We start from the raw sequence: 13,578 nt of genomic DNA on the forward strand, positions 1-13,578 counted from the left end.
CATTCCTAGAAATACATGGAATTGTGTGTAGAAATATAGAATAATAGAATATATATAAATTGTAGAATAATAGAAATTGTAGAAAAGATGTATAGGGATAATCCCGAATTTTCGAATTGTTTCAAGGTACCTTTTCATGCTGACGTTTGACGCTCATTTTCGGCGTCGATATAAATCACGTGATAGAAATTGACGAATATCAAGCGTTAATTTTGATCACGTGACCTATTTTGACGCTGAAAATGAGCGTCAATGATTTCGAAAATTCGAATTCTTTCAAAACTTCGAATCTTTAAAGTTGTCAAAAGTAATTCTGTCGCTTACTTTCGTTGCAGCTTCTCCTCCCACGTTAGATGATCCAGTCGGCGTTTCTTTCCGCGTACGCGGGTGTCCACGGGCTCGAGGAGCGTCGCGACGTCGTCATCGCACGTCTCCTCCTGCTGATCAGAGACGACCTTCCTGCTGTCCATCCTTGCCTTGTCCACCAGGATCGACGTGAAGTTCAGCTTAGGTAGCGAGTTGCGCGACGATTCGGTCCTCGGGATCGCCTTGGACACTCCCTTAGGCAGGGTGATGATGACACTCTTCACGGAGCTCATAATCCGCCATACGACGTGACGCGACGCGTCCTACTTTCTCGATATATTCTTTAAATTCTGGCCTCTCGCGCTACCACGACAATCCTCCGTGCCTTAGACAGCGTCGTTTCTTCGATAACGGATCCAGCCTGGATTTCGACTGATATCAGCCTGAGCAAAACACTTCAAGTTCCATCACCATACGATGCGGCTGATGCAAATAAACTGACGCAACTGACTGACTCTCCGTTGTCACCAATCTCCATCTAAGCACGTGTCTTGCCACGATTGGCCGAGCGTGAGGATCTTCTTGCCAATCATCGCCGGTCTGTCTGCCGCTCGATGCGGCTAACTTCGTGCGTCACAGCGTCACTCCGCGTCAGGGGTTCTCGAATCACGGATCTCTTTCTATGCATTCTCTCGCGAGATTCGATTTAAAAGAAACGAAACGAACGATCGTCTTTATTCGTAAGAGCAACAGAAATCGAATTCTTTGATAATAAGAGTAGGAGCGCTTTTGGGAAAGATTAAGATAAAATGCGGATTGTTGATTGTTTGAATCAATACTATTGCATACAGTCCCCGATTTTGAGAATCTCTATTTCAAATAACTGTACGATTCACGTATTTTTCTTTAGATGACGGATATGTCTAAGGTTTAGATATATCCGTTATCAGGGATATCCGTCATCTAAAGAAAAATGCGTGAACCGTACAGTCATTTAGAAACGATACATATTTAACGCGCATTAAATTGCTCCCTTATATTAATTTTTTACAAGACGTATGAGTTAGCTATTTTTAATGCGTCAGAACAATTCTGATGCAACATGTACTATGATACACAACAAAGCCAATAATGCGGCTTTGTTGTGTAGCCAATATTTTATACCTTATGTTTTTATTCTTAACTAATGAAATGGAAATAATAAGAAATTCCACGCATTCTATTTCATTTTCTTTGCTATATTCAAAGAATTTTTTAAATCCATATATTCCAAAAAATTATGAGAGTTGCTTAATAAGTTTGCAAAATCTAAATAAATCTCGAAAATTGACAAAATAACAGAAAAATATAATCGATAAGGAGATTGCAGTTATCTAAAATTAGGAAAATTCCAAAAATTGCGATTCCAAGAATTCTGAGAATCTCAAGTTCTGTGATAAATCAAAACTTAGAAAAAATTAAAAAAATATTAGAATATAATAATTTTGCTAAAACTATAGAGACACTGCTGATAGAGAGCCACTGAAGATCTTGTCCACAAAAATCTTGTCGCGCGGAGGCAACAAATGTTTCAAAACGAACACTATAGGTTTATTTTCTGTTCCTGCACTAATTGCACTAATTCAAAAAGTGTATACTGCTCCAGATTCTTCAGTGGCTCTCTATCAGCAGTGTCTCTATGGTTTTAGCAAAATTATTATATTCTAATATTTTTTTAATTTTTCTAAGTTTTGATTTATCACAGAACTTGAGATTCTCAGAATTCTTGGAATCGCAATTTTTGGAATTTTCCTAATTTTAGATAACTGCAATCTCCTTATCGATTATATTTTTCTGTTATTTTGTCAATTTTCGAGATTTATTTAGATTTTGTAAAAATTTAAAATCATAAAAATTCTTAAAGCAATAACTAACAATTAAAAATGAAACGGGCTAATGAGAGTACAGCGCGGTTCACAATGCACAAAATATTAACGAATTTTTAAAATTTATTCAGTAAACTATACATCAATGACATTTTTTCAAACGTTTTCATTCTTTTTAAGTCATCATCAACGAAACTTAAATATATTAATGTAAATTTCGTCGGTTCATCAAGAATAAGTTCCTCATGTCAGTTTGCCAAAACTGAAGTAGCATATGTCCTCAGAAAATCGAGATATTTGTAATAAACTTGTAAGACAAAATTTCTAAAGTTTCGTTTTATTCAATAAATAAGTGATAAAGAGAAATATGGAAGAATATATTCACTTATATTCACAAGACAAGTATTAAATGTAGGTTTTATTAAAGTTTTATTAAGGTTTTTTTAAAATTTTGAAAATTGAAAAGTATAGCATTATTATTTTAATTCCCTTAAAATTATATCGCTTCAGCTGTACCTTTGACTATTACTGCCTTAAATTTTTTATTGTGTGTCCACTGCCAATCACAGCGACGTCTGTGAGTTCTTTTTTATTTTTTTTTTCACAGCACACTGTGATTGTCTTGTGTGAAATTGGTTCGTGTGCATTTGATATAGGGTGCCTTCCAACAAGCGACTCAGTACAACACAGTGGTCATCTCATCATTGATGAACAACAAGAATGTAATGATACACCGTGTCATAAGTATGTGTCTCTTGTTGGAAAGCATCCATCCCTATCTAATTATTACTCTCTGAACGCTAAGAGCCGTATTATCTCCAGTATTTTATAGGGAAGCAGGAGCCGCTAATTGAATAATAAATTCTGAATGCCAAGAAAGACAGAATGATGTTCGTGTCATTTGTGTCAACTTGTTGTCACTAAATGGAAAGCCCATATAAATTTCAAAAATCAATAAGATATCAAGAGAATATGAGTTTCATAAAAATATACGGTCCAAAAGTTCTAAGAGAGCTTTATTTTAATTAATTTAATTATAAACTCAGAACTCTCATCTTAAAATTTATGGTATTATAATTAGTAAAAAATGAAAAAATATGTTCTTTTTTTGGAAATATTTATTTCTAAATATTGGTTATCTTTTTTTTATTCATATTGTATGCACATCGTACCGTCAATTACCTATTAATTCAATACTATTATAATATAATTAGACCTGTAATAATATAATGTATTAAAATAATAAAATTATAATAGAAAAACGTATATGTCTCAATTTATATGACAGCAATAATTGCAGTAATAATTGTACCGCCAAACATAATGCTAATCATAAGAAATTACTCGTATGCAACGAATAATCATGGTGCAGCAGTAACAAATGAATTATGGTAAAGTATGAAACTTAGTAATAATAATAACAATTAGTAAAGACGACGCTAATCAGCCACATGAAAGAGATGTCGGCGTTACGAGCTCCTAATTTGATATGCAATAATAAACGTAGCAATATCGCAACTTGTCACGTTTTATTAATTTTTAACAATCAGAATGAGAAATCGCATAATCGACGTTCTTATTGTTCCATTTGTTTTATTCCGAAGATATGCAAAACATAGTTTAGAGGAATGTTAGAATTAAATTACGTGAAGTATAAAAAAAGACGTCGCAGAAATACTTCGTTCTTTGCGCGCTTTTGACACACATTATACTTTTAAAAATAAAACTAATATTCATTTTTAAAAAGTGAGAAAGAAGTTCTCCACTCTTTTTTGTTTTTAATTATGTCTAACTTTCTTGAATTTCAAAATGATAAAATAGTCACTTATTACTTTTTCAAATTCGATTTCACCGCTTTTATAAATGCACTCGTTTATATACAACTTTTGAGAAAAGTAGATCGAGCTGCCAAAAGGCTAACATTTTATTTTCCATTCAAAATATTCAAATAATTCATTCTTTCTTTTCAAGTCGAGACTGTTTTATCCTGGATGTCTAAAAATGTTTTAGTATATTAAAGTTCGATGCTTATTATTATTATTATTAGATAACATCTTATCTAGTGTCCCATTTTCCTTGATAATTATGCACGTTTTATTATGCTTACATTCTAAATTCTATCGCATCGAATTATTTTGTAAAAGCAAATAAAAGTGATCGAATTAGAATTAAATTTCATATAGTACAAAATAGTTTTCTAAAACGTTAAATCTGATTTACAAAATAATTTTGTAAATAAAATTTGTATATATTGATGTATAAAATTTTTAAGAATTTAAAAAAATTTCTTCTTTTTATTATAAAAAAAAAAACGGTTATAGCCTTTGATCGATTTGATTGAAAGATATGACTCGCATTTTTACCACACGGTATCATCCTATTAAACTTAATTCGCTACGCAGCTCGTTATTGTATACAGATTATAATTTTTTTTTTGTTAATTCGTGGAAACGTATTGACACACTTGGTAAACGTTCACACACACACACACACGCGCGCGCGCGCGCAAATTCCAAAAAAAAATTGTGTAAAAAAAGTATCGATTGAACGTTGAAGTGGCGTGAATCGATTGTTAAAGAAATGATCGTAAAAAGATTAAATATCAATTAAAAATATCAATTAATCTGGATTTAAGTCTTCTCGAATCGCATCACTTTTACATTAATCGAACATTCTTTTGAATATTTAATATAAACTGCACTGCATTTATCGTATTTCTGGAATTTTCGAATGCTTAGCGAATTATTAAAAAGCACCGGGAATTAACCGACTATTTACACGCAGAAATTAGAAGCAAGATTCGTATAAAATCTCTTTGTGCGTAACGTTTCGATTGCACTAATTCCTTTTTTCGCTCTTTATTTCGTATATTGCACAGACTCTGTGAAATCGAGTGACATTGAAAGAACAAATTAAAATCAATAGTTTAATTGTAATTTGATTACAATAAACAACAACTCGGATCGTGTTACAAATAAGAGTGAAAAAAACTTCTGGGATTTGTTACGAAAAAGCGAATATTGAACAAATCCGGCTTCTAATTTCCCTGATCGATTTTTTGGCAGGTCTGCATAAATCGTATCGCGCTGGATCACACTAGATTTCGATCCAGCAGTCCCCCGAGTAGATCTGATCCCACTTGAAGCAGACCGGTGGATCCATCGCGGATCCAGTCAAAGCTGTCAAAAGATGCCATCGCGGACGTCGTGGGCGAGACTATAGGAGTACCTCCGTCCCCGCCACCGCCGGTAAAGGGTCCGATTAAATGTTTCCTGGTGTCCGGGCTGAGATGATCGGGCAAAGATATGACATCTGTGTTTGCACAGTGTGGAACTATCTGATTGTCCACATTGATGGATAACGGAGTCAGGTTACTCGATAACACAGTTGACATATCACGAGAACTCATCAAAGGATCCTAAAAAATAAAATTACTATCATTTGATTTGTTATTGATATTTTACGTGAGATACGTTTAAAAAAATATAGACGAGTCAATGAATTTTGACAATTAAACACAAATTAAATTTTTAGTTTATTTAAAGAGATATCTATAATTTAAAATTTGATTATTACGAAGATTCCTTGTTTTAAGTATTTAAAATGGCAAAGTATATAGAATTGTTGCAATGATATATAATCCCATTTAAATATAACAAAAAATTCATTAATTTTCTATTGGTTTTCATCATCATATATAAATATCTACAATTTATATTTTCCAAATTTTCATAACAAGAACTTATAGTATTAAATAAGAGCTTAACTACCTGACAAATGAGTTTGTTTTTATTAGTTTAAAAAACTTAAAAAAAATAAAACGTTGCTGCGTTTCACAGAAAAGACAAAAGGATAGAGTAGAGAGATTATGTTGACAAGTGATACATTAAGCGATAAACCGCTTTTTAGCGCCCTTGAGGTTCTTTAAGAGTCCCATTCCTCGTCGTTCGCGTGACTCCAGAGACGTTTCATAAATGTAAATGAACGATTATTGAGCAAAGCGACTGTGACTATCGTGTTGCGTGATCTAGACGAAGGTAACCCTCGTGCAGATCGTAAAGACGATAACCATCTCGTAATCATAATCCTTATCAGGTTATCAGGTAACTAAAGAATTTGATGATCAACCATGTATCCGATAATCCATTATTATTCAATAATTGACATCTGTCTAGTTTTACATTTTTTAATTTATTTGGTAAACATTACTTTGTAATTTGAAATCAAATAATTAATATATGCGCAAATTTAAAAGTTTATTAAAATTACTATCTAAAATTTAAGGTGAATTTCCAAAAGTAATGGAAATATATAGGATAATTTCTACCATTTTTGTATTTAACATATTAATTTAAAAAAAAAAAAAATTTGAATTTTAACTTTCAACTGCTAATGACAGCTTGATAAAATAAAATCGTATTTAATTATTATATATATATATTGAACGTCTATCCGAAGATGAGTCTTGGCGACAGATTTGATGATAAAATTGTGAATCGTAGAACGGCAGTGGACGGAAAAGGACGAAAGTGGGAGGAAACGAAACGCAGCTGATCAGGTGATTCGATGTTCCATGTATTTCCATAACATTCAATCAACAATTCCATATACTTTGCAATTTGTGTACATAACATGACTCTAAAGTATAGCTCGTTTAATCCTAGGATGCACTCCAAAGCAATGCTGCTTATATAATTATCTAACCACGCATACAATTCTAGAAATGTTATAATAAAACTCATAGATTTCTTTTTTCCTTCCTCATTATATTCAATATGAGCAAAAGCATTAGTCATCTATAAACTATATTATATCTTTTATATTGTAAAATAAACATTGCACGCAGTGCATTTCAGGATTAAACGACAAAGCGAAACTACCTCGCTTATCTATGACGCCTTCTCTTCGATTCGCAATTCGCAACGAACTCATTTTGCATCTCTTTCTGTGAAAACGTAACTTTACACTCTCCCTTTTTCTATTTTGAAACCTCAGACGCAATCTTCGAGTTTGCGGATGCAAACTCGAGGAACAAGCAGACGTATAAAAAGTAGGAAGAACTTCTATCGGCTCGAAATAGCGATCGAATACCACAGAAACTAGCATTTACACTGCCTCCTTTAGCTCATCTTCTCCATCTATAATTTCAATCTAGCGAAAATCAACCGCGTGATAATCGATGAACTTTTCATTTCGTGTTGTATGCAAATTTCCGTTTTAGAAAAATCAACAACGACAGGACGGCGGCCAAAAGGAGGCAGGTCTTCGGACGCTTGCTTCCTCCCGGAAGCGTCCTCACGAGTTCCTGATGCCCTTCGTCGTTGGCTTCACGAAGCAAACATATCCCGCACTCACGTCGCAGCCGGAAACCAGGAGATTCATTAGCACACTGCTGCCGCCAGTGCCGCAGGAAGGATTCCTTCTCCGACTTATTACATCGATCTTGTCTAGGCCGTCACCGATACCGCCGTGATTTTCGCCTCCGCCTCCTCCCCCACCGCGGTCGCCTTCCGACTCAACAAAATCGATGATATCGTCGAGGTCGCGATCACGCTGCTTCGAAAAGTCCTCGCGATGACGTTCGTTGTCACTACGAATATGGCCGTTACTGTCAGGCAAAGTTGCCACCTGTGACACGATACTTGGCATCTGTGACGAGACGAGGCGACGCAGAAGCTGGCTGCCACAGGTGTTACCGAGAGTCGGCGGCGACTTCTTGTGAAGCATTGTCGACTGCCGCTGCTGCTTCGTCACCAAAGTATCTTCAAGATTTATACGCTCAAATGATGAGTCCTCGCACTTAAAACGCTTATATTCGTTTTCAGAGTCCGTATTAAGTCCGGAGTGAATGCGTTTATTGGGACGTTCCTGATTAGAGGACCATCGATCGGATTCGAAAAGCATGTCTGCAAGATCAAAATAAGATGTGTGTTAATTATATCACGTAAATTTATTATTGTATAATATTCATATTTATATTCAATTGTTGTATGAAGTTAATAATACGTTATCAACATAATTTAATATCTGCAAATATAAAAAAAAATTAGTATAGTGAATAAAATAACGGACGAGAAGAAAAAAACACATGCTTACTTTTTCGAGGTGTTTGTCCCAGTATCTGCGTCGAATTTAGCAAACCTCCGCCGTGATCGTTGTATCGCCGCGATACTGCTTGATCAGTTCGCAGTAATTGTGCTAAACTGGATTCGGAATTACGTTGCTCTCGATCGTCGAGTAACCTGCCAGAAAATAAATAGTAAAATAAAGACAGAGGACAAAGAAATGCATAGAAAAATAAAATATTACTATATTTTTATTTTTGTTTTTCATGCTTTTATTACATTTTAATTTTGTATAATTATTTATTTTATAGCCATGGTTTGTAATTATTGTTACAGCGCAAATTTTCGTAATATTGATTAGATCCAATGTGGCACTCACCATTTCGAGGATCCTTTGTCAGCAGATTGCGACGAGCTCCACATAACCATATTATCATTAATGAGGAACTCTAACGCCTCGTCCTGGTCCGACATCGGAATATAGGGTGCTCTGAGCGCTAATTCTTCATCCCCTATACTATCGCTGATACCTAACATAAGCATCTCGTCTTCAGAGAGTCCATCACCGCCGCTACCTCCTGTAGGACTACCTAATGAGTCCACGCTGCGCTCCGGACTCTAAAACGATAATTATATTAATACATGCGTCAATACGTGCGTTAATGTATTTTTGAGAGAAGAAAATTTTGAAATATAAATAATTTTTTATTGCTCACTTGTTGGTACTTCGAGAGGGATGGCGACACGGTGCTTGGATCGATGCCACAGGGACTTCCAGGTGAGTCGCCGTACATGAAGGGATCACTATCGGCTAAACGATCGACCGCGTTCTTGGTTCTAGTAGTAGTGTCCACGAGATCTGCATCTTTGAGGGATCCCGAGAGATCTGTGGAACGTAACTCTGGTGTCAGAGTGTCGCCCGGACTCAACAGAGGACAGCCATAGTTGTCGTTGCCGAAGATAAACTCATCCAGCATATCTGACAAGAAGGGAGTGTCCTCCAAAGGTACGCACACATCACCGGCCGTAGGTGCAAGATGTGTCAAGTCCTCCGGCTCGTCCTTCAACACTACGAAACAGAGAAAACATGATTTATCATGAACTTCTTCTAATTGATTATTTACGACTTCAGATGATTAAACGTCGACCAGAGAGGAGGATAAAAACGAAATTTTAAATCTCGATACAAAAAAAGGAATCCCAAATCAATAGTTCTATTAAGAAAATCATTTGAGTCTTAACTTTCATTCTGGACAACTAAATTAAATCTGATATAATTGGATTGAAGATGAAAAAATAGAAAATCACATGATAATTATTACGTATTTCTTACAAATATCTTTCTTCAGACAAAATTTCTGCGGATCACGAAACTGTGCTCTGTTAGAGAAAGATAAATAATTCTCAACTCGTGTATCGTAATATCTTTTCTTATCTTTTTCCCTTGAGCCTTCTTTTTCTCACGAAAACTCGACAATACGAATGATAGTCAGCGATTCCTTTCTGGCCTTCACTTTGGAAAAGACTCAATTTTCTTTTTCGCAGAGGGAAATACGCACTGGTGAGACCCGGCTGATCCTCGCTGAAAGTCAAAAAGCCCTTGTTCATGTCCTCGGTACGAGGCGCGAAAATGCTCGCTGTGGCTGTTTGCGGACGACAGGATAATTGTGACTGTTCCTGTTCCTGTTGTTGCTGTTGCTCCTGTTGTTGCACGGTAGTCACGAGCGGTGCGAACAGATGTCTCGTGACTGACTGCGGACGGTCACGGTGTTCAGCACTGTCTGATGAATCGTTCACCACCGTCGGTTTACCCTGAAACAAAGATCGCATGACTGATCTAGAAGAGAAGAAACCAAAGATTATGGCTCGATATAAAAGAGACAGTTATCCTAGAGCTTGCTATAAAAATCAAGTAGTATTTTCAACTGGGATTTGAATTACGATAATTGACAGATGACACGGAAATTATAATCTAAATTCTTACACATAAAAATATCCGTTTTTGAAAAATTTTGATTAATGTTTATTTTCACACTACTAAAAACTTTTATATTTCTTATATAAAATTTATAAAATTTATTACAAGATGAGTTAACAAGAAAAGCGTGAAAGATTTAATTAAGACATTTAGAAATTTAATTATGTCCTTATATTTGGATTTGTTTTTATAAAGACCCATACAAGTATAAGACATTTCCGTTACGCTAATCGTTTAACGCTAATCGTTTTCAAAATATGAGATATCGCCTTCAAAGGAGAAAGAGAAAGAAAAATACCATTTATTTTTACTTTATCATCCTAAGATGATAACGAAATGTATAAGCAATGGGATTAACGCATTGTGATAAGCGATACTGACCCGACAAACATTTCCAATAAACAATAATTAGAGATGAGAAAGATTTAAAAATCATCCATATTTCAAATATCTTACTAAAAATAACGGTTATTATATAACAGAATAATATCAGTTACTAATTAAACTTGCAACTGGAAATAGAATTCCTAGTAATTTTGTCTAATTTCATGCCTCTCTCTCTCTCTCTCTCTCTCTCTCTTAGCTGAAATCTTCAAAATTCCAAGATTAAACCGCTCGTACATCGAAAGGATCAACCGTACCTGGAATATAAAGGGCGCTTTCTTAACGAAGGACTGTCGGTTCACCGTTGCCGGCACGTTGTTCTCCTTAATCGACTCCTCCAAAGACTCTTTGAGAGCCTTCTCGAGGAAGACGAATGCCTTTTCTTTCTGGGCGCGTTTCGGCAAGGCACCGTCCTTCTGCGAATCGTCTTTGCAGTCGCTCTTATCGTCGATTGAATGGAAGATCGACGCGGTGACGGCGAACGGTCGATCGTCGCTCCTGGACTCGTCGTCGACGGTCGATTCCTCCACGGGAATCTTCTCCTCGTCGTTCAGCGATACTTGACTCGAATCCGTTGTCGATACAGCACTACTATCGGTCGGCACCAAAACCGGTAACGGTTTCTCTATCTTCACCAAATCGGCGTCGTTGTCACGCGCGGCCAGCTGGCGCACGCTGTATATTTCATCCTCGTGCTCGATCCCACTGTAAGCAAAATCACGAACCGTCGACGTGGATAACGTGCCCATGTATCCTGGGACGCGTTAATCCGAAACTTGGCTAGGAAGATCGAAAAAGATCAACGGACACCAAGAAGGAATAATAAGATGTTTACCGATATCGCGAAACTTAACTTGAGGATTCTGACTTAATTTTAATCGGATTTTTAAATTCCTTGATTTACTTACAACTTTTTTTTAAATAATTATAAGATGAATTAGAAACAAGTTCTTTTCTTCTTCTTCGTGGAAGTTAAGATATTCAACGACAATATATACACTGAAAAAAATGCATGTAATTTTATATGGAAATTACATGTCCATGACTGGAAAATTGTCTAAATATGATTGGAAATTTACAATTTCCAGTAAATTTCCAAGCATATTTATGTAATATTTAGATAATTTTCCAGTCATATACATGTAATTTCCATGTAAAATTACATGCATTTTTTTCAGTGTAGGTTCAGGTTGAGAAATGTTCATCTCATTATTCCTATTGTTGTTATTCGATGCATGGAAACGTACGTAATCCATAAAATTTTCTTATAAGAATTCCCTTCAACGCTCAATGCGCGTGGTTGGTGTTCTTATCAAACGAATGACAGTCGTATGATACCGTGTTACGACACATAGCACGCGATACGCAGACGTACTCGATATTTATCAATCGCGAAATCACGCATGCACGAAATTTACTGTTACATAGTCTATCACGAAATGTTCCATATGTAAGCACGTGTACATTCACGAAATCATTCGCTGTCGTCTGACGTCTGGGGATATACAGGCAGCTGTCAATTAGGCAAACATAACTCCAGAAGTTTAAAACGGGCACAGATCGATTAGCCTGCGAAAAATCTTTCGGAGGCAACGAACGAAAGAAAAAACTGATCCCGATAACGTTCAAACCCTCGTTATAATTTAACGATTTATTGTTTCCTTAATGATAATGTGTAAACAGTAATAGCAGAATGTGTGTTCATCTCGATGGATTTCCAAGATTAATAGTTATCTTTTTATTATTATCACCTTCCAGTAATTTAATAATAAATAAAAACTAAAGATTTTTCCATATCACTTAATAATAAATGTAATAATTACTGATTTAAAAAATATCGATTAGTCACGATAATATTTATTATTTCAAATCATAACTATAACATTAATTATAGTTGTAATTTAAAATAACGAATAATTTTGATTTCTTTCAGAAATTTATTCAAGGAATTATTCAAACATATCTTTTCGTATCAATATAAAGTATACAGCTGTTATACTTTGTTTAACACTAACCAAATTCTTTATTTAAAAAATTTCGATTTGTGCGAAGCACACAAACATCTACACCCAAAAGAAAAGCAGAAAGATATAAATTAGGAATTCTATTCTGAAAAAAATCATGTATTTTTTAAAATAAATTCTAAATAAGAAATCTACAAATTGTCGCAAAATGGCAGTAATTTTTTTTAAGTATGGATATTATTACGTTGCATTACGGAATTTCGAAGAATATTTGGAATTTTCCATTCGATCTATATCACTTTTCTAAACTTTTCCATCCCTAATCATAGAAATATAATATAAATATTTACAATCGATATACTATTCGATATCTATCACTTTCAAATAATTTCGTACCTTCCTTCTACTGCCTCTCAGTTGCAGATGCACGCGTAAACTGACCGCACAACACGCACCATGCGCTGCACGCACATTACTATCTCACCATTCCACTCTCGCCGTCCCGGATCATTCAGCATCCATTCGGACTTTCGTTCTTTCCGACGACGGCGCGTCGTTGCCCTCGTGCACTCTATCTCTCATTCTCTCTCTCCTTCTATCCATTCGACTGTCGCGAAACGATCACGTCTCTCTCTCTTTCTCTCTCTCTTTCTCCTGCAGCACGAGGCAGAAGGCTCGCTGTAATCACGAGAACGCGCTTATGTAACCGGTGGCTCGTGACTGCCAATCGACGTCTTTTTCCGCGCGTCGCACTTTGCCGCGATGATTTTTCACGCTTTTAAAACGAACGCGTGGAAAACACGTTACCTCGCAACCGAAAGTTCCATCACAAACATCTTGAACGAAAAAAGCGATCTACAGACTTGTTTTGAAAGTTATCGACAACCTTGATTGCCTTGGAATTTCCAAAATTTCGCGAATTTCAAAATTTTGACGAGTATCTTTTTGCTCAACAACTGACAATACACGCCTCGCGAGGTAAAGAAACCGGCGCTAATTCTCAAACCATTAAAGCG

The 13,578-nt window shown here is 35.6% G+C and overlaps 2 protein-coding genes across 4 annotated transcripts in view; both read right to left on the reverse strand.

Moving 5' to 3' along the window:
- Xbp1 (X box binding protein 1) overlaps nucleotides 1–844 on the reverse strand; it is a 4,320-nt gene extending 3,476 nt beyond the window's left edge. Inside the window, 1 exon segment of the mRNA XM_018455369.1 lies at nucleotides 325–844. Within this exon segment, the coding sequence (XP_018310871.1) occupies nucleotides 325–599 (275 nt within the window). The 5' untranslated portion in view covers nucleotides 600–844.
- Nucleotides 845–4,444: 3,600 nt separating this feature from the next.
- sima (HIF-1 transcription factor component sima) overlaps nucleotides 4,445–13,578 on the reverse strand; it is a 51,281-nt gene continuing 42,147 nt past the window's right edge. For 2 of the 3 annotated variants that reach the window (XM_018455368.1, XM_018455367.1), the window contains exons 8-14: nucleotides 10,856–11,303; nucleotides 9,796–10,048; nucleotides 8,953–9,305; nucleotides 8,616–8,854; nucleotides 8,268–8,413; nucleotides 7,527–8,077; nucleotides 4,445–5,589 (exon numbers count right to left, since the gene is read on the reverse strand). In XM_018455368.1, coding sequence (XP_018310870.1) covers nucleotides 5,263–5,589; nucleotides 7,527–8,077; nucleotides 8,268–8,413; nucleotides 8,616–8,854; nucleotides 8,953–9,305; nucleotides 9,796–10,048; nucleotides 10,856–11,303 — 2,317 coding nt within the window. In that variant the 3' untranslated portion in view covers nucleotides 4,445–5,262. Of the gene's footprint in view, nucleotides 5,590–7,051; nucleotides 8,078–8,267; nucleotides 8,414–8,615; nucleotides 8,855–8,952; nucleotides 9,306–9,795; nucleotides 10,049–10,855; nucleotides 11,304–13,578 lie in introns of all 3 variants that reach the window. The other variant, XR_001936841.1, reaches the window with a different exon arrangement.

The sequence above is a fragment of the Mycetomoellerius zeteki genome, unplaced genomic scaffold, assembly GCF_001594055.1.
Source record: "Mycetomoellerius zeteki isolate Tzet28-1 unplaced genomic scaffold, Tzet1.0 scaffold48, whole genome shotgun sequence".
NCBI lineage: Eukaryota > Metazoa > Arthropoda > Insecta > Hymenoptera > Formicidae > Mycetomoellerius > Mycetomoellerius zeteki.